General features: G+C 50.8%; 5 protein-coding genes across 5 annotated transcripts; 2 read left to right on the top strand and 3 right to left on the bottom strand.

Moving 5' to 3' along the window:
• Positions 1–619: 619 nt before the first annotated feature.
• Positions 620–3,774, bottom strand: GUITHDRAFT_134472 (hypothetical protein; the record flags this gene model as incomplete). The annotated part of the gene is given in 19 exon segments (XM_005838487.1): positions 620–664; positions 717–803; positions 847–923; positions 943–986; positions 1,103–1,248; positions 1,311–1,373; positions 1,712–1,789; positions 1,987–2,139; positions 2,184–2,249; positions 2,290–2,398; positions 2,446–2,516; positions 2,568–2,597; positions 2,652–2,750; positions 2,801–2,851; positions 2,904–3,036; positions 3,091–3,146; positions 3,193–3,299; positions 3,349–3,430; positions 3,481–3,774. 19 exon segments carry the CDS (start codon positions 3,772–3,774, stop codon positions 620–622), a joined length of 1,791 nt encoding a protein of 596 aa, XP_005838544.1.
• Positions 3,775–4,436: 662 nt separating this feature from the next.
• GUITHDRAFT_134471 (hypothetical protein) lies at positions 4,437–5,240 on the top strand (the record flags this gene model as incomplete). Its single annotated transcript, XM_005838486.1, has 6 exons — positions 4,437–4,535; positions 4,599–4,673; positions 4,746–4,789; positions 4,857–4,953; positions 4,976–5,101; positions 5,148–5,240. 6 exons carry the CDS (start codon positions 4,437–4,439, stop codon positions 5,238–5,240), a joined length of 534 nt encoding a protein of 177 aa, XP_005838543.1.
• Positions 5,241–8,034: 2,794 nt separating this feature from the next.
• On the top strand, positions 8,035–8,899 carry GUITHDRAFT_150937 (hypothetical protein). The gene is made up of 3 exons (XM_005838485.1): positions 8,035–8,155; positions 8,497–8,649; positions 8,696–8,899. Exons 1-3 carry the CDS (start codon positions 8,054–8,056, stop codon positions 8,783–8,785), a joined length of 345 nt encoding a protein of 114 aa, XP_005838542.1. The 5' UTR covers positions 8,035–8,053; the 3' UTR covers positions 8,786–8,899.
• Positions 8,895–10,556, bottom strand: GUITHDRAFT_102825 (hypothetical protein; the record flags this gene model as incomplete). The annotated part of the gene is made up of 1 exon (XM_005838484.1): positions 8,895–10,556. One exon carries the CDS (start codon positions 10,554–10,556, stop codon positions 8,895–8,897), a length of 1,662 nt encoding a protein of 553 aa, XP_005838541.1.
• A 2,851-nt stretch (positions 10,557–13,407) lies between these two features.
• On the bottom strand, positions 13,408–18,254 carry GUITHDRAFT_102823 (hypothetical protein; the record flags this gene model as incomplete). The annotated part of the gene is made up of 18 exons (XM_005838483.1): positions 13,408–14,073; positions 14,124–14,279; positions 14,339–14,430; positions 14,480–14,581; positions 14,804–14,897; positions 14,944–14,997; positions 15,043–15,102; positions 15,143–15,205; positions 15,250–15,291; positions 15,338–15,384; positions 15,430–15,511; positions 15,562–15,633; positions 15,666–15,815; positions 15,864–17,609; positions 17,658–17,752; positions 17,807–17,998; positions 18,055–18,182; positions 18,238–18,254. 18 exons carry the CDS (start codon positions 18,252–18,254, stop codon positions 13,408–13,410), a joined length of 3,858 nt encoding a protein of 1,285 aa, XP_005838540.1.
• Positions 18,255–19,350: the final 1,096 nt, after the last annotated feature.

Below are 19,350 nucleotides of genomic sequence, written 5' to 3'. Positions count from 1 at the left end.
TCGATCTGTGTGACGAGAACGATGCAGTGGTAAGGCAGTGATGTGCTGGATGCATCTGAGAGTGGTTCTTACAGGGACACGACCTGGGACAAGTGCGTCTCAAGGTGTCATTCATCGAAGATCAGGTCCCGAGGATCAATCTTTCAGACGGTCAAAGGCTCTTCGTGACTGTGGAGGACAACTCAGTCAAGGTTGCCATGAAGCTCTCGGGCGTTTTGAAACCCTGACGCTCTGGGCAGCTTCGGAAGGATGACGCAGTCGATCTTGATGCCAGGTAAGAGCACGCGGTCGATAGAATCGTGCGTGAAACACGTCAAAGTCAGACGGTTGCGTCGTTTCATCCGAACTATCAAATATCAAGCTGGTCGATTTGTCCGACAGATGGACGGAAAGTCGTTTTAGGAACCAAGGTAACAGATCATTATGAAGAAGATTCAACTGATATCCAACTGCAAACAGGAGGGGAAGGTGATCATCTTGCGCGTTCAGGACAAGGAAAACTATATCTTTGAGAAGGAAATATAGCTTGAGAAAGAAAAATATCTTTGACAAGGAAATATATCTTTAAGAAGGAAATTTAGCTTCAGCGCACAAGACCATACTATGACCTCACATGTCATCATTCCACATACCCGGAGTTCATCACCCTCAGCCACATCGTTGTCTGCATTGACGTGAGAGATCTGAAGGAGATCGCAAGCCCTCTTCTCCAGCACCTTGTCTCTTGCCGATACTCGCATAGAACGTTGCTGTTGATATGGGACCTGGACTGGCACAGACACATATTGTTGCTGATAGTGCACCTGATGCCGGTCAATCTTCTCTCGCTCACAACAACTCGCATACCATCGGTGCTCCGAGCGGGTAGGCGACTTGAAAGTTGTTGGTTGCCAGCACTGCAGCGTCTGCGTGACTCTTCCAACCTTGACAGTGAAAGTCTACCTTGAACGTTCCTAGCGTAAACCTGCTGCGAGCCTTGCCCGCCCCTGTCATACGATCGATGCAAGGGGCCAGGAGACGATTGAATCGAGTTCCGTCCGTCATTAGACGAATGTAACGACGGGGATGGCGATGCTGCAATCTCCGTCATGAGAGAACTCACCTTGCCACCCTCAACTCACCGTGCCAGGAGTTGTAGCCCGACGGTTGTGAGGGTGGAACATGCGGGATGGAGGAGTAGGTCTTGACAGTCTGCACGCGCTGATTGCTGGGTGAAGGAACTTTTGAGGTTTGAGAGGAAATGGTAGACTGCATCACAATCAACTTGAGAGTGCAAACACAGAGACAGTCACAGTGCTGCTGGAAAAGACCAGCTCTCCCGCAGAATCTCCCGAACCGGCAAGATATTGAACAGGAGGAGGGTTGGGAGAGATCTGGAAGGATCAGTCACAAGGCAGCAGGTTGAGCGAGGGAGTGCCTGAGGGCTTCTCTGAGTATGCTCTTTTAGACTCGCGGACCATGCGTTAGTTTTGGTTTCTGTTGAGTTTGATCTCGTCTGGTGATCTGTGTGGACATCAGGGCTTGCAAGCATACAGGAGCCAGGAACGTCTACCCATGAAGGACAACTCTGTTCGCTTCGAAGTAGGATTGAGAGAAGTGTCAAGCGAAGGTGAAGATGCGGATGCTCTCGCTGTAGGTCTCGTGGTATTCAAGTGCATGATTTCGGCCTGAACACAGCAATCAAACAATTGAGTTGAAACATAATCTCTACCTTGCTCTCTTCTCTTCCATGCATGTGCTGACGTATGTTATTCATCTCTTGTGACCTGTTCATGCGTGAATCATATGGCTTGATTGCGGTGATCAGATGAAGTTACGAGAGTTCCAAAAGATCCCTCTGAGATTCAAGTCTGCTGGCAGCAAGTCAAAACCGATTAGCACGATCTTATCATCGAGACATTGAACTCAATCTCCGAAGTTCAGACTGCAAGCTGGAGTTCTGCAAACTCATCACATTTTAACGTTCACACACGTCTTGGGATTTACCTTGGTCTTCCATTCCTCGCCTTCCTTGAGGATCAGGCTTCTCTCAGTCAACAGAGAGTTGCATTTCCTTTTGCATCTGTTGTAGTCGTGCGACATATGGACAGTCTCAAACTTCAAGGTTTCGACTGCTTTCTCCAAAGTGCTTGTTGAAAGCTGCCAACCAGCCGTCACCAAAGTATGCGGGTACTGTGGTTTACCTCCAGATGTTGCACGTATTCCGGCGTGATGTTCTTACACCAACAAGTTCCATCCTGTCCAAACTCCTGTCAAATCCACATGGATCGCCAGCTGATCCCAAAAGACCTTATTGATGTGACTTGAATTCTGTGTCGGTGTGTTTGGTTGATGGAAGTGAATGGGTTGTTGCTTGAATCCTTGAATGCCATCATGAGTTGTAGGAGAAGAGTTTGATCTGTACTCGCAATTACATCCACAAGAACTTGATTAAACTCAGAATACCTGAAGTCCTTTTTCATTCCCTGGATTATTTCCTCCTTCTCTTTGATTTCTGCTTTTAATTGCTGCACCTCCTGTTTTCATAAGGATTCAATGTCTTTCTGACAATGCAAATTTGGGCTAACGTTGTCCATGGATGACGGGCCTGCGACAACCTGCATTGGATCATCACCATCATGTTCTCAAGACATCTTGTGAAGAGGGAATACCTGCTTGTACATCACTTGAAGCTCTTGAATCTCTCGTTTGAGAGAATTCTCCCGCTCCGTCGCTTCATCGAGGCGTCTCTGTCTCTCTTCTATTGATATCTTTTGGAACACGTCAAGAGCATCCATCAAATCATGGTCGATCGCATCACCATAGCATTGTTGAGTTGAGATTCAAGTCCTTTCAGCACAGATTCAGAGATCTGCAAATGCCGTTTGTCAGCACGCCATGGAGCGAGAGGTGCGCTACCATACCTGCAGCTGGTTGATCAGATCAATGCACTCTTGCTTGATCTTATCTCTGGCGTCCATAGCATCTTGCATCTGACTTTCATTCGACGTGTTCATGTTCTCCATTTGCAATTGCAGATCTTTGATATTCAAAGACCTGCACGCATATCATTGTATACGTCAGTTGCCGTCATAACATAACATGACGTACATTCGTTCTTGAGACCGTCGCAAACGATAGAGATAACTCGAGCTAGCTTTTTGTCTCTTTACGAGCGTCATGGCATATAGGAACACGTCGTCATCCTCTCACCTTGTGGTAGGAGCGCTTCAAAAGTTCCGTCAGATTCCCGAGAATGCCCATCAGGTCCGAGACTCTTCTCCCGTTGCTGCTTTCCGGCTCCTCTTGCAGGTGTTCACCTGCACCAGCTGGCGTCACGTGCAGGTTCACATCTTCCTCCTCTCTCACATGTGTGAACGGCTAGATTGACTTGACTAGAGAGCTCATGGAGGGCTATCAAGTCAAGGGATTTCACCCGCGTTAACTCCACCTGCACATGCCAACTTCACTTCCATCCCTTCATGCCGGCCCCCATCACACCTTGACGTTCCTCCCAGTAGACTTTTGAACCTCGATCACGACCTGCTCCTCTTCGCCTCCTGCTATGGCGGATATGATCGAACTCTCTGTGACAAGAACCTCGTCCACTTTTACGATCTTGTCTCCCAGGTTCAGTTTCTCGCTCTGGAATGCTGGACCGTCTTCTATGATTCCAACGATCGTACATCCATCCAATGCGATTCCGAGGGATCCAATCGTGTATCCGGAATCATCATGACAAAGCTCGCTGACGGCTGCCTCAATGTCTAGCATAAGCAACTTGCACACATCCATTCTTCCTACTATGACCGCAGGGACCTCGGGAACGCCGTCTGTAAGTGCAGGAGGAGGAGGAGACGAGGGGGGGGAGGTTGAGATTCACAAGGAGCAGAAGAGAGAGGCTGATCCGAGAGGAGCGAGGACTGGTAGCAACAGACGGGGAAGCAAATTCGGAATGCCGAAGGGGTGGAAGCTGGGGGATCGGGGGGTCAATATAGGTATATTAGGGGGTGGGGTGGTGGTCAGTCTCCGAACCGGAGTATAGGCTGGACAGAGGTAGATACTACCTGTTTTACTCAAAGTTAAGTTTATTGAAAATCAGTACGAGGACAATCAGGAGAGTCTACCCCTCCTTCCGCCAGTGAGGTCCGGACCGTACGGTATGAGTCAGTGGAGGGGGACGGAATCGTTTTCCTCAAATCTGATTTTTAACTTAAAACTTTGAGTAAAGTTCCTCAAATCAGTCAGTGAGGAAAGACAGTGGACGGTACCGGCGTCCACCCGTTGCCAAGCGGCCGGCCCGCCGGGCACTGACTCAGTCGGAGCCATTCCGGGCCGGCCCGGTGATCAGTGACGCCCGCCGGCCACTGACGTTTGAACTTTTGGTTAGTTTTTTTGACGCATCCATCATTTACAAGTCAACGACAACGTCAATCCACCAATTGAGGGGGAGGAGAATGGCAGAGGCCGACGCTGCGGCTAAGACTGCGGTCGAGTTGCCTATGGAGCTTGTGGAGGAGAATTTCAAGGCCTTCTACAACAAGAAACTAGGAGAGGTGAGTCTCGGACTGAAACTGAGAACTGATGGGGACCATGACCATGACATGCCGGGTTGGCAGGGGGTGATCTCTAGCGAAGATGTCGGTATGTTCCTCAGATCCGTAAATTGTAACCCCTCCACCAAAGACATACAGGTTGTTGAGCATAAGTTACCTGACAAAACTTCGTTCTTTCTGAGGAAATCCACACTCATTACATTCATGCAGCAAGTTTGCCAAGTTTGTGATCCAAACGGAGAAGGTGTGGTAAGGTATGAATCATTTTCCAGCCGAACCTCTGTGCGCGATTGCTGACCATCGGACTTCCCTGTACGGTAGGCTAGCGCCTATGGTACCGCTGCTCGCAAAGCTGCTGGCAAAGCCAATATCTGAGAACCAGATCAGGGTTGGTCTTCAAAAGTTGTTGACTGAATCGGTGAAGTGATTGCTGCGGCCAGGATGCATTCTCAGTATTCGACAAGCAAGGGAAGGGCCTCTCGGTTGATGAGATGAGAAAGATTCTTTCGTCCTATGGTGATAAGCTTCCTCCCGAAGAAGTCGATGAATTCTTGGCTCTCATGGAGGTTTCTCACTCCTCACAATTTCTTCACCCCTGACAGTTCCTATCAGGACAAGTGCTGCCTTGAACAGGAAGGACAGAAAACAAAGTATATCTCCCCAGAGCTGTTTTCAGTGCTTGTCTTGCCCAAACAAGAACCATGATACTCAGCCAGGTATATTGGAGCAGTAACATTACAAAGATTTTCTTTTCTCTTTCTATTCACTAGTTTCTACAAGAAGTTAAAAGTCTATCATACGCAAATCGATGCCCCATTCCCACTTCTGACCGAGTGCCATCGTGGGATTACACAAACTACGTCTGTAAAAGAAAAATTAACCATTCCAGATGCATAAGTGATATCAATCATCACGACTCAAATTATCAAAAGATCAATCATTGTTCAAACTCACCTCCGGGCTTCAGAGAGTTAACATCTACAATATGCTGATTCATTGTCTGCAATTCAACAGTGCTCATTCCAAAGCGTTGAAAAATGTCTTGCGCTGATCCCCCCATTTCCACCTTTAAGAAGTCATCAGTCGCACTTACCCAAGGGTAGGAGGAAACAAACAAACCGAGTACGGGTGTGCGAAGTATATCGGTGACAGAGAAGTACGAACATCTGGATTGCGAGGGTTCATCGACCAGATTGTGATCCAGTCACTTCTGTAATCCTCAGCTATTCTAAACAGCGAACTGTCCACCTGCCACGAGATTAAGTCATGAGATCGAAACATATGATTGTAGGTACATTTGAAAGCACTCTACAATGTAGGGCAGCTGCAAACTGAAACAAAATTTGCCCCTGGCTGGTGGTTAAAGTTGCTGGAGACTGAAAATTCACTCCAGGCCAATCAGATTTCCACCCGACAGTGTAACTTTCGATTGCAATACGTCAATACACAACCAAAATTATCTGAATACGTACATGTAGCTTTGCCCACTGGTTCGAATTTCGTTGTTCAGTTTCACACTACTTGTTTGGCTGACGTTCTGGAGTTTTGAGCATCATCAATAACAAGGTAAAAGATAATGCGCATGGATACCGCAAATCCCAATGAAGCAGTTACACCTGTTACATCCTGTCGAAAAATGAACCGAAGTGCATAGTATTCTGCCGTGTAGAGAAGATTTGCAAATCCCGATGCGAAAGTATTTTGTAGCGAAGCCTCCATACAGCTTGGAATGACAATCTTTCCGTAAAGCTCTTCTTTTGTTGTGGGGTCCAATATGACCTTTGCAAGTGCAAATCAGGAGGAAAGCGAGCATACAGCGGTACTGCTCACATCGACGAAAAGCGACCCCTCACGCATAAACGACAAGATTTGAGACATGTGGTTGGATGCTCTCATTATTCGGGACGAGACTACGTTCCCAGGAGAGCTGACAATGGATCCCAAATCCAACAAAGGACCCGAATTCGATGGCTTATACTGAAATGAATGACGTCAAAAAGCGAAAACAGGCCGATGCACTTGCCGGAGGGTTCGTCGAAGGACCGAAAACCCCGGCCAGCCTCGTCTGAATGTTCGGGTTTGCATTCGAAGGGTACTGAATTTGCCAATCTATTACGATGGACTGTCCATCAGGCAAAGGCCTGAAAGCCACAAACCCAAACGCTTGCTGAAAACGTTGTATTAATGGATAGCACTTGCGGATTTGGACTTACATGGCTCTGGTTGACAGGTTTCAGCCAAGCTGCAAAGTTCGCACATGTAGCTCCGACATGTGGAGTTTGCAGCACAAGCGTGAAGGCAACGGCAAAGAAGCTTGCCAATTGAAACTGAACTAACATCTGTATGCATTGAAATCAGGTTAAGACAAGAAGAAGCACCAGAGAACAGGTTGGGGATAGTCACTATGATACACAACAGAGGTCAATAGAATCGTTTCACCTCTCTAACCCCTCTATCGGCCTCAACTCTCTCATCAGCGTTCGTCCTCCGCTTACCTTCACACCACCATTCATTCGCGGCCTGCGGGACCAAGGGCCAAGGATAACGGAGATCGTAACGGTTATCGGACGGACACCAAGTACTCCAGCTAGCATTTTACTCTCGGGCCGGGCCCGGGGCCGCCGGGCCACAGAAATTGGTTTTACTGGCTCGCCTCAGAGCTCTTTTTTATGGATGACAGCTGATACGTAGCATGTCTATGTCCCACCCCACCATCTGATCACTTATGTTTGACCCTACCCTCCCTTTGGATATACAATGACCTACCCATATAATATTCATTATGGACCCTCTACCCCCCTTGACGCCCTCCCGCTAGAGCTCCTTGACAAAAAAGGAACTGGTACGATTATTGAGAGTGACTGGTACTGAAATCATTACCGTTGGGAATATATATAGATGTAATTTGGAAACAAATTATTACCTTTCAATTTTAACATACAAATAATTTCCATTGTAAATTGAAATAAGAATTGAATCTGTACTATGGAATAATTGAGTTTCTTTTCAATATACTGATTTTTAAATTGAGAAATAGGATCGCTCCATCGCATCAGCACGTGGACACACTCCCAAGCTCCCGCTCCTCCCCTACCCCCTACCACCCTACGCATTCCACCACCCCCCTGTCTCTACCCCCTTCCACCTCAGTCACAGATCCCCCAAGATCCTCAAGGGTCTCAGGGCAAGGGGGGTACATGGGACCCACCCATCCAGATCCCCATTCTACGCCTCGTACCACATTCATCACCCCTCCTCCACCCCACCCCCTCATCGCCATCCACCGGTCAGTGGACTCATTGCACACCCCTACCTTGCAGAATAAGAAATCATCTCGCAGGACCCGTACTGAGCCCGTGACATACCCCCTTATTTCCCATCGTCGTACAGTGTCCTTGCACGACTACCCCCCTTATCTACCATCAACTTACCCCGAGGCCGTGGGATATGCACCCCAACCAGACCCTACCCCCACATTCTGAGCAACCTCAAGCAAGCAGCGAGAAGCAGCGAACACCATGGGTATCCCTGAGCCGGATGTGACTGTAGCCGACGGAAATGTCGAGAAGGGTGCGAAGATCTTCAAGACCAAGTGCGCCCAGTGCCACAATGCCGACCAGGTTAGAACCCTTACTTGTTGCGAGGGATGTCTGGAATCTATGGTCTCGTGACAGCGTGGGGATTTGCCAGACACGATGTGTCCTGTGATGTTGATTGTTGGCCTGACCAGGCTCCTTGTAGACATTATAGATGCCGTCGAAAGTGTGTTAGAGTTCCTTTATGTTTACTCAAGCTTATGACTGAATCTGATGTCATGAGTTGTGTCGCTTTCTCCCAATCTATTCCACGGCAATGCATCTGTTGACAGTGCTCTTCGACTTTCTTCGATTTTGTTTTGTTTATGTCTTGTTTTCAAACTGCTAGACATTTAGTGCGCCTTGTTTGCTAAAGAATGGTTCAGGGTGGAAAGAACGGACAGGGACCCAATTTGTGGGGTATCATTGGACGTGAGTCAGGCCAGGTAGCCGGGTTTGCGTACTCGGCTGCCAACAAGAACTCTGGAATCATCTGGAGTGACAAGCACCTTGAGGTCTACTTGCAGGATCCCAAGAAGGTAAGCTTGACTGGGCTATTGTGATGCAACTGACAGCGCTCGATAGTACATGCCCGGTACTAAGATGGTGTTTGCTGGTCTGAAGAAGGCCGAGGATCGTGCAGATCTCATCGCTTTCCTCAAGAGCAGGGGTTAAAGCCTCGTTGTTCTTGCTGTGTGGTAATGAATACATATCATGATCATGGTTCTTGTGCATGATAGAGCATCCCTTTGAAAAATAGAAAATTCATGGATCATTTCATGGATCACATATATTTGAGCCCTATATGCTTCTGCTCGACAACGGCTTCGAGAACTTTAAGGGCATCGTGTATCACGTGATGGCTCTGCTCCTCCTGCAAAAGATCCATCATTGTCTGAGAAATCAGAGTTGAGTTCGTGCTTGCAATCGAGGCGGGTCGAACTACTTCCAGCCAAATGTAACCCTGTTCGGAAAGAACTTGTTGCAGATTGTCAGAATCAAACAGTAACTCGCATGTTTCATTCTTGTTGAGAAGGATGTCACACTCGACACGCACCGTCATTGCACCGCCGTAAGCCGCTCCCCTCCTCTTTCTGGAATTCGGCTTTGTCGAATTCCAATAGCTCTGGTTCAAGCCCAAAGTTTTTGGTCCATGTTCGCTTTTAGCCAATATTTCATGTGTTATTGATGGAGAGACACGAGTGACGTCACGTAGACTGATTCGTTCAACTGCAATTCCTGTCACCCGAGCCAGAGTTCCTAAGAAAGTCTCCTTCTCATCAGTAAGGAAAGTAGAAGGTGAAGAAAGAAGTGTGAAAGCGATTTCCACCCTGTAGATGCTTTCTATCTTCGGCAAAGTAGCGCTCATGTCACGTATGTTTGTTTCTGGAAGAATTCTGCTCAGCGCGCGAACAATAGATTTTCTTTGAAGCTCGCTAGAGTTTTTCATCGTCTCAAATAAGATGTGTACACAATCAGTGTCCGAGTTGGAAATTATCTGCGAAATACCGTAAACTGCCATATCACGAATTTGTTCTGAGGGATTGGTAAGATAATTCGAAACGCATTGAACAATTGAGATTTTGCTGACTCCCACTTCTTTCAGGGCTTTGAAAGCAGATATGGCTGATTCCTGTACGTCTTTCGAGGAATGTTCTAAATACCTTGCCATCTCTTTGAGGACAGATTGTTGAATTTCTGACGTTGAAACGCTGTCCTGAAAGTAAAGAGTAGTCTTCACACTAGTGTAATTCTTTGTAGTTTCTTTGTTGCAAACGAAAGCAATTGCTTGTATAGCGTTCTGGCGAGCCAAGTTGCTTTCATGCTGCAAATTCATATTCAGAGTGTGTACACAGTTTGAGGTCCAGTTGCTGTCATGTGCGATGATTTTGATCACGTGTAGGACCGCAATGAAAACTCTTCCGTCACGGTCAAGTCGATTCATGTGCTCCGCGATAAGAGCCAAGAATGCAAGGCAGCTTGATCGAGCCAGGTCTAGGAGAGCCTCCAGACAGAAATCTGTCTTGACATGGACATCTGACAGTTTTTGTAGAATGGTCTTAACGCACGCCTCGAACAACGACATGTCCTTCATCGCTGCCTTGGTGAGACATCTCATTGCAGTCTTCCTGGACGAGAAATGCTTGCAGACTGCGTAACTCCCAAGAAGATCAAGGCAGCGACAGTGACGAGAAAGAATGAAACTAGAGACCGTTTCAATGTATGCCGCTATCTGAAAATCTGTTTTCAGCATCATAACTTCTACAAGAGAGCACAGAATGGAGTCGCTGTTGCAGTCCATTCCCACAATCCTCTTCAGAGTGCAAGAATGGATCATGAGAAGATTCGGCTGCTGCCATAACAGCCTTATTGTTGTTTGGTACTTCTTAAAGATATCGTCGTTCCTGGAGATCAACGGAAACTGATGCAAGACTAAGTTCAACATGCGACCAACTATGGTATGCTGATTGGGATCCCTGCTAAATTGAGCAAGGAGCTCCAGCATTTCGACGCAACCCCTGCTTGAAGTCATCTAGAAGGATGTGCACAAGTCCGAGTGAAGTGAGGAGATGCAGTTGTTGATTCGAATTTCTTCAAGTTGAAAAGTCAAGTTGCTGAATCAACGGCCAGTGACTCAGGTACTTGGGCGGCCACAAGGACTCCGCAGAGATTGAAATGCTTGTCTAGTAGCTTTGAGGATCCGATGATTCAAGGCGACATCGTCTCTTCGGAGCCAGGTGAGGTAGACCAGCCATCATGGCATTGAACTTTCATCGGCCCCTTTCAAGTTTGTCCTTGTGCTGGCTGCATCTGATGAGCCTGGCATGGTTTGTCCTTGACGGTGCTGGCTGCATCTGATGAGCCTCCATGCCAGGCTCGTCCTCACCGCGTTGCATGTTGCGACTGGGCAACGGCTTTATCACACTCCGATCACACCTCAGTCTTGGTTACTAACGGCCTTCACTCAAAGTTGAGTTAAACTTTGAAAAATCAGGGCGTACGACGACAACCCGGTGACCCGGGGCCCGCCGCCGCTCCCGGCCGCCCGGGCGGGCCCCCGGGACCCGCCACCGACTGAAACAGTCGGGTGGCTGTGGTGGGGCCCCCGGCGGGCCCCGGGGTACTACCGTATCCAAAAAGGCAAGGTGAAGGTCTTAGGGCACGGCAAGTGGCACGGCCTCAGTACGTGTCAGAGTGTCGGAGGCTCCGTGACCCTTTTGCTGACCCTTGGGACTAGCACATGCCATCAGACTGCTAGCGGAATGCGATCTCGAGAGCTCTACGACCCTTCAATCTCTATCGCCGTCACGTTACCCTCACACAGCGAGCAGCCGCTAGGTACCACAAAGAGAAATGGAGTTTCATGACCACGGACCTGCTATAATAACCTTTTAGACAGGCTAATAACCTTTATTAGCCTCCGAAAGATGTCCGGTCGCCGTTGGACTTGAATGCGCCTGACGGTTCGGGGTCTGTAAGTAGGGGTAAAATTGAGGTAAAGTTGTTGGGTACTAAGGAGCTCATGGTCGAAAGACAGGGGTGGGGGGTGGTGCTTGCTTTTACATCCAATTTAAATTATAGTACCCAAAAGACGAAATATTTCTTTTTCAAAATTTGATCTGCCAGGTGTAGGTATCTCGCATCATCTCGCAGCAACCCCACCTCTACTACCCCACCCCCCATTCCTCAATTTTGGCCATTGACTGGTTTTCTTCAAGGGATAGGGGTTGACTATCGCAATCTCTATATAGAGATACTAATGAAACTTGGGTAAGCTTGTACCCTCAACTCTCTGCTGCCCCACCCCAATCCCTGCAGGTTTCCTGTAAGTTCATCAAGGATTTTAATCTCCTCCGCCTCCTCCCCAACCCCGTTCCCCAACCCGTTCCCCAACCCCGTGCTGCTTGTTGCTTGCTTGTTGCTGCCTTGCGCCAAGTTCTGCCAAGGGCTGCTCCCTTTCCTCTCCTCCCTATCTCTCTTCGATCGTTTCTGCAAAGCTGGCAAAAGAATCTCATCCTGGACCTGGAACCAGAGCGGAGTCGGAGGGAAAGCTCATCACTCATCTACAAATCGAGTTGAATCACCTTGATACATCCTGTCGAGCATCCTGTGAGGGTCAAGTCCACATTTCAATTTGCCTCAGGATCGTTTGAAGAAATATGCTATGGGAAGATGACTTTTGCGATTATGTTGAAGCAGTCAGTACCGATGACATGGAACGATTGAAGCGACTCATGTCCGGGAAGCGCTCTGACGAAACAAGGCAGAAGCAAGAGGAAGCACTGATCCATGCAGTGAGATGCGGGAAATCAGACTTCACTAAACTCCTTCTTGACTCCAATGTGGATGCAAACGCTATCTGTCGTCAAAGAAACGAGGCCTGCCTGTTGACCGCTGCGAAGCTCGCACATGTAGAGATCGTTGGGCAACTCCTTCAAGCAGGAGCAAACCCGAACACCATCAACGACTGCGGTGAGACAGCTGCGCACTTCGCCTCGAGCCACTATGCGAGCAGCTGCATTGCCGTCAAGGCTGCGAGGACCAGCTGCCTGAAGCTCTTGTTGGACTCAGGAGCCAATCCTGGTGCTCACAACGGCATCAATGGGAGGACTCCTCTCATGAACGCGGCGACCAGTGGCGACCCAAAGTGCTTGGAGTTGCTTCTGGCTGCTCAGGCTGATCCAAATGCGAGCATGAGGAACGGACGCACTGCCCTGATGAACGCAGCCAACTGCGTGGAGCCGGAGTGTATCCGGGTCCTCGTCAAGGCAGGAGCAGACACGGAGGCGAAGACAGACAAGGGCGAAAAGGCACTGCACTTTGCGTCCTGTTATGCCAGCTGTCTCTCCGCTCTTCTGCAATACTGCAGAGATCTAAATGCCCTGGATGCGGACGGGTGCACTGCCTTGATCCGCGCCACCAAGAAAGGCAAGACCGAGAGTATCAAGCTCCTGCTTGCCGCTGGCGCAAACCCTGAACTGTGCGATGCTGACGGTTTTCCTGCACTGGCCATCGCAGCGCAGAAGGGAGATGTGGATAGCTTCCAAGCGCTGCTGGAGGGGGGAGCCGACTTGAATTGCCGATGTACAGATGGAAGGACGGTAGTAGAGATCGCGATAGAAGAAGGGCACTTCTCGCTCAAGGAGTTCCTCAAACAGGCAGGACTGACGCGTGACCGACACGTGTTGGCAAAAGCCATTTCATGTTAAGAGTATTTAGCGTTTGAGAGCGTTTTGTCATAAAACATCCCGATTGCCTTCACTCAAGTGTCTGACAGTCCTACATCGTTATACCTTTCAGACAACAAATGCTTGCCACCCTCTTGTCACGAGCCTTTCGAGCACTCTCCTCTCATCATCCCCGTCAGGATTCACTTTCATCCATGCCATGTACACGAGCTTGAGCTGGCGATCGGCCAGCTCCTCCTCTTGCGCTCCTCGTTGCTCGTCACGAACGGCTATGGGTATGAAGGTAAGGTCCCGGTCGTCGTACGCAGCTCCAAGAGCTTGAAGAAGCAAAGCCTTGATCTCAGAGCCAGCGCGCAGTTCTGCCTCTCCAAACACGTAGACCACCTTCCTGCCGTCTTGTGCTGCTCCGCCATGCCCGGAGCCCTCCATGGTGGTTGCATTGTATCCCAGTTCCACGAGGGAAGCGCAAAGATCCACGTCGCTGGTCTTGCCAGGGAGCTTGTGAGCCATATACCCGTTGGAGGACAACTCCGACACGACCTGGTCGATGAACTTGGCGCCCTTGTGGACCTGAACGAGCCCATTGGAGAGGTTGACCTTGATGACAGCTTCCTTGGTTATCTTCTGAATCATCTTCTTCACCCGGTTTTCGCACTTGGAGCAGGTCATCCCTTCGACTCGAAGATCGCAAGGCACTGCATCGGCGCTGACAACGTCTCCCCATACTCGCGCTTCCCCCCTCTCCAAGTCGACCTCAACCCTCGTCACTCCCTCCTGACAGCATGCGGTCAGAAATGCAGGGCAGGCGGCAGGAGGCGGGCAACCTGCTTCGAGAGGCACTTGTTCACTCGGCTCGAGCACTTTCCGCACGACATGCCCTGAACCTTGAGGAGCAGGGCATGACCATCGCCCGCGCTCTTCACATGCACTGAACGAACTTCCTTGGACTTCTCGATGATCTCGTTGCACTTGGAGCAGGACTGCCAGCGGCAGCAGCACGTCACCACCATCCCCGCCGCTCCTTCTCCTTCCCGCTCACCTCGCACCCAAAGTCCGCGCAGCGATGCTCCTCGGGAACGTACCCGCCGCTCGAGGGCTGATAGAGGTAGCGGATGGGGGGGCAGCGACACCCTGGACTCCAACGTGAGAAGGGAGGAGGGACGAGGGATCAGTCAAGGACCCGTGTTCCCACAGCTGCAACCGACCACCATGGAAGACGTATTGGCAGCCTGGATGCCCTGAGAGTGGAGGACGGGGGCTCCTGTTGCCTGACTCCTTGCTCCTGTAGCGTCAGCAGCCATGTTCAGTGCTCGATAGCAGGAGGATGTGGAAACGAGTCACCTTGCCCCCGGCTGAAGGCAGGTCTCCTGTATCGGTTCAAGAGCAAGGAAGACATCACTACCAACACTGACGAGCAGGCCTGTCGACTCGTCAGTCGACAACCCGGCTGCAAGGGAACTGCCGTGCCATGGCAAGTCCTGCCGCCCAGGGGGCAGCAGCACACCCAGAGGATGGAACAGCCCGGCGGCAAGAGGGATGCCGATGATGTTGAAGAAGAAGGCCCAGATGAAGTTGATGATGATCCGACGATAAGTCGCCTGCAAGGAGGATAAGGCAGAGCACGAGGAGCGGCAGGGGCTCCACCATGGAGAGATGAACGGCGACGGCCACGTCCTGCAGGCTCGCATGCATCAGCACCTGCAATCTCCGTCACAAGAACGACGAAGCATCTTGACCCCTCACAATGTCCGCAGCCTCGATCGCGATGTCTGTGCCGCTTCCGATCGCGATCCCCAGATCAGCCTGGAAGCGAGTCACATGTTTCGACGGTCAGTCAACGAACCTGAGCGAGCGCAGGAGAGTCGTTGATCCCGTCTCCTACCATGGCGACCACATGGCCCTCCGCCTGCTCCTCCGCCTTTAGCTCATGCACACAAGTCGACCCTCAACCTGCAGCGCCTTCACGCGCGCAACCTTGTCGGCTGGGAACGTCTGAGCATGAGGGGTCAAGCAGGAGGTCGATGAGAGACTTGAGTACCTCTGCTTGCACGTTGCTGATGCCGATGCTTCTTGCAGCATGCATGGCTGATGCTGCAGAGTCAGCGAGTCACTAGAAGATGCTCGTAAGACCTGCGTGCGAGTTGTCGCCTGTGACCAACCAGACCTCCATCTTCTTTTGCGTCAACCAGTTGACGACATCCTTAGCCTCGGGCTGAAGAGGCCGCTGACGTCAGCAAGGCGAGACCAGCACACGCCCTCGACCTTAATGGGATCGGACAGAGCCAAGCACCCTATAATCATGCCTTGGATGGAGACGAGGACGACGGTACAGCCCTGTAGCGACAAGCTCAGGCTCGCTCGCTTACATGCAGGCTTGTACTTGCCTGCGACTCCCATTCGGCAATGATCTCGTTGGCCCGATCTCCTGCCCTTCCCCCTTCGACGTCTTTGGCCCACACAGCACCAACATCGTGCATGAAGGCAGCATTTCCGATGCACACGTCGATGTCCCGCACCTGTTGTCAGGTGCCTCACGCCATCGATCCCTCAGACTCTCTGCTCACCTTGCACTTGAGTCCACGACCAGCGACGGTCTCAAAGTCTGTTGCTCCTCCATCCTCGGGACCGCCGACTTGCCCCATCAACGACTCCTCCTCCCTCCCGCTGCTCTCCAACATCGTCCGAGCCTTCTGATGGATCGCCTGCCCCAGTGGATGTTCCGAGTTTGCTTCTGCACTCTCCAGCAAGCTCCACATCATTGTGCTGATCGCCTCCTTCCTAGAGCCCTCAGCAGTGACACACCAGTGCCCTGTGACTTGCGGTTTGCCCTGAGTTACAGTACCTGTCTTGTCAAAGATGATCGCACTGATGCGATGAGCCGTCTCCAGCGCTCGCCCTCCCTTAATCAGGATCCCTTCCCTCGCTCCCACTCCAGTGCCCACCATGACGGCCGTCGGAGTCGCCAGTCCGAGCGCACAGGGGCATGCGATAACCAACACCGACATGGCAAAGATGAGCGCAAAGACGGTCGGATGGAGCAAGTTGCCTTCATATTCGGGCTGAGCGAACCCGTTGGTCACGAGCAAGACCCAAGTCATCCATGTCAGGAGTGCGATGACTATGACAACCTTGACGAAGACTCCGGCGATGACGTCGGCGATCCGCTGGATCTCAGTCTTGGAGGCCTGCGCCTCCTGGACGAGGTTGACGATCTGTGCGAGGATCGTAGAATCGCCAGTCTGTTCAACTCTCATGTAGATGAACCCGTTCAGGTTGATGGTGCCGCAGATCACCTTCGATCCGGGCTGCTTGTCAACCGGGAGAGACTCGCCTGTGATCATGCTCTCGTTCACTGACCCCTTCCCCCGCATCACGGTCCCGTCCGCGGGGATTTTGCCTCCAGGCAGAACCTTGACTACGTCTCCGACTTTGAGGAGGTCGACATCAACTTCCCTCTCCAGGCTTGATGCCCCCGGCCGCCCACCGCCCCCATCATCGTCCATCTCGAAGTTATACACGATCAGTGCAGTGGCCGGCTGCAAGTTCATCAGCTTCTCGAGCGCCATGGAGGTCCGTCCCGTCGCTATCGCTTCCAGGAGTTTGCCTAAGTAGACGAAGGTGATGAGCATGGACCCGGTCTCGAAGAAGGAATGCAGCTCGAAATCCGCTCCCGAGGAGATGATGACCGCAATGACGGAATAGATGTACGAGGCCGAGGTGCCGGTCATGATCAACACTTCCATTCCAGGCGTCCCTGTGAGGATCGTGCGGTAGGCCTTGTAGTACATCTTTGCGGCAATCACAAACTGAACTGGCGTCGACAGGATCCACGTGAGAATCGTTCCCAGACTCACTGCACCCCAAATTCGTTGCGAAAGCACAACATTCAGGGACGGTATCATAGGAAACACCATGGCAATCAGAAAGCACGGGACCGTGAAGATGCAGCTGGCCAGCAGGAGCCTTTGGAGCTGCCTCCGTTTGAGGAGCGCGCCATTCTGATTGACCTGGTTGGGCATCGTAATGCTCCCAGCTTTCAACTGTTTGTCCCACAGCAGATCCAACAGGTCCCTTACAGTGATGTCCGCTGTGGAGAACGACCCCTGCACAACCACCGTCGACATCGCATCGAACGTCGGCCCCCCGTCATTGTGATACATAGCTTGCAAGCGATGCTGAATCTCGGGCTCTGATGACTCGAAAGGAACGACTTTGTACTTGTTGAGTCCCAGTTGGTTCAAAGACCTCTCAACCGTTTCCTTGGTATGCAAGAGGGACGTCCCAGCGGCCCACAAGGTAAAGTACAGAGCCTGCTTGTTCAGATCAGCAGAGAACAATCCTTGCCTCCCTAGGTTCACCTTCGATCCAGACACTTTCTCTTTAGCTCCATAGCCGAGGTTCTCCACCGTTCGGACGACATCGTCAACCGCGATGTCTGCCGAGATCTCAAGGCCTTGCGTGCGGTCACATCAGTCAAGTTGACAAGTGTTGGAGATCGATCTCAGACCGGCAGTCTCGGTGAGGAGGTTGACGGACACGTTGCTCACTCCTCTCAGCGAGGAGATAGTCCTCTCGACCTTGGAGACGCAGCTCGCGCAGGTCATCCCGGTGATCTGGAGAGCGATCCTCCTCGTCCCACATCCTTCCTCTAGGTCGGTTGCGGCCTCGGCACTCAACACCCTCCTCTGTGCGTTTGGATCTGAAGGCAAGAGATCTTAGAGCAATCCACTTAGCAGTAGGTAGGTGGACCTTCACCGGGAGGATCTTGAGGAGAGGGCAATAGTCTTTGTTTCAACTCGGTCTCCACCTTGCTCATATCATTCGATCCTGACAAAGTTACAGGCGTTAGCAGGATGCTGTGAGAGTGATTGTTCATTGCAGCCCTTGCAGAATAGTCAGCCCCGCCTCTTTTCCGATCGACTTCGCGTCGACAACTACCGGTTCTCATTCTTCATCTTTCTTCAGCTTTGTTCTTTCAGGTGCTGAGCATGTACGGATCTTGTTCCTTGTCCCTCTCTCTTCTCTTCTATCCCCAGCCTCTCTTCCACTTTCCCTCCTCTCCTACGCATCGATTTACATGCACGCAAAGTTCTTGAAGCCCTCTAGGGATGCGCCTGATCACTACCCTCCAGAGTCCTCTCACCCACCCCACATCATTAGTACACAATTGATCACCCTACCTCAAATTTTGACACACACAACAGACAAATGTACCGGTGTATCTATTACCCCTACCCCTATCTAGATCACCCCACCAAACTCCGAGGCTTCCCTATCATTTTTTAGTGACTGAGCGCGGCACTAACAGTACTCCTGGGCCCCGGGCCCGGGGCCCGGCGTCACCCAGTGCCCGCCGCCGACCGGCCCGGCCGCCGGACTCCGAGCCCCTCACGCCCGGCTGGTATAATAATGAATTGTAAGAAAAGTCAACTTGACATGGTACAAGGGCCACGAGTTGGTTGTAAGAGATCACTTTTAACAGCCTCGAGGGGACGTACAGAAAGTTTCTACTGATTCTTGATCTTTGTACCGAGATTTTTAAATCTGCTTCTATTTTTGGAAATATTTCTAATTGTGCCCCTCGCACACTCGTGTGTAACGGCTCTATTTCCCTTGGTGCTCGAGGAGGTTTTTGTTATGTTGATCGGGGGGTAGGGGATTCATTACTACCCCTTATTTCAAGACATGTTATCACTATGAATCCAGGGTGGGTACTCCAAAAATATACTGTAGGGTAGGCAACATCTGCACCCAGGAAAAAAACGGTTGTTAGGCGTGGTAGACTGATGATAGGACACTTTCCTAGGACCTGAATGGACTCCCGCTAGGAGATCCGAGACTGATGATATGCTTCCTAGAACCTACGTATGACCCACCAGTCATCACTGAATCTCCACACGAACTACCCGTTTCGAATCCCACCCCCCATTCCTCTCGATTTTGCCTCTTTTCACCCCCTTTTCAGCTCTGGGGACCCCTCAACATCAAACCCCCACCCCCCATTCCCTTTTAGAAGGTTTATAACCGGGTGACCCTCAATCGCTCTCACCA

Source organism: Guillardia theta, assembly GCF_000315625.1.
Source record: "Guillardia theta CCMP2712 unplaced genomic scaffold GUITHscaffold_11, whole genome shotgun sequence".
NCBI lineage: Eukaryota > Cryptophyceae > Pyrenomonadales > Geminigeraceae > Guillardia > Guillardia theta.
This window is presented reverse-complemented; position numbering and strand designations above follow the sequence as displayed.

Coding starts and splice junctions, on each gene's coding strand:
- GUITHDRAFT_150937 (XM_005838485.1), top strand. CDS start 8,054: ATGGGTATCCCTGAGCCGGATGTGACTGTAGCCGACGGAAATGTCGAG. Junction 8,156..8,496: donor AGTGCCACAATGCCGACCAG/GTTAGAACCCTT, acceptor AGAATGGTTCAG/GGTGGAAAGAACGGACAGGG. Junction 8,650..8,695: donor ACTTGCAGGATCCCAAGAAG/GTAAGCTTGACT, acceptor AGCGCTCGATAG/TACATGCCCGGTACTAAGAT.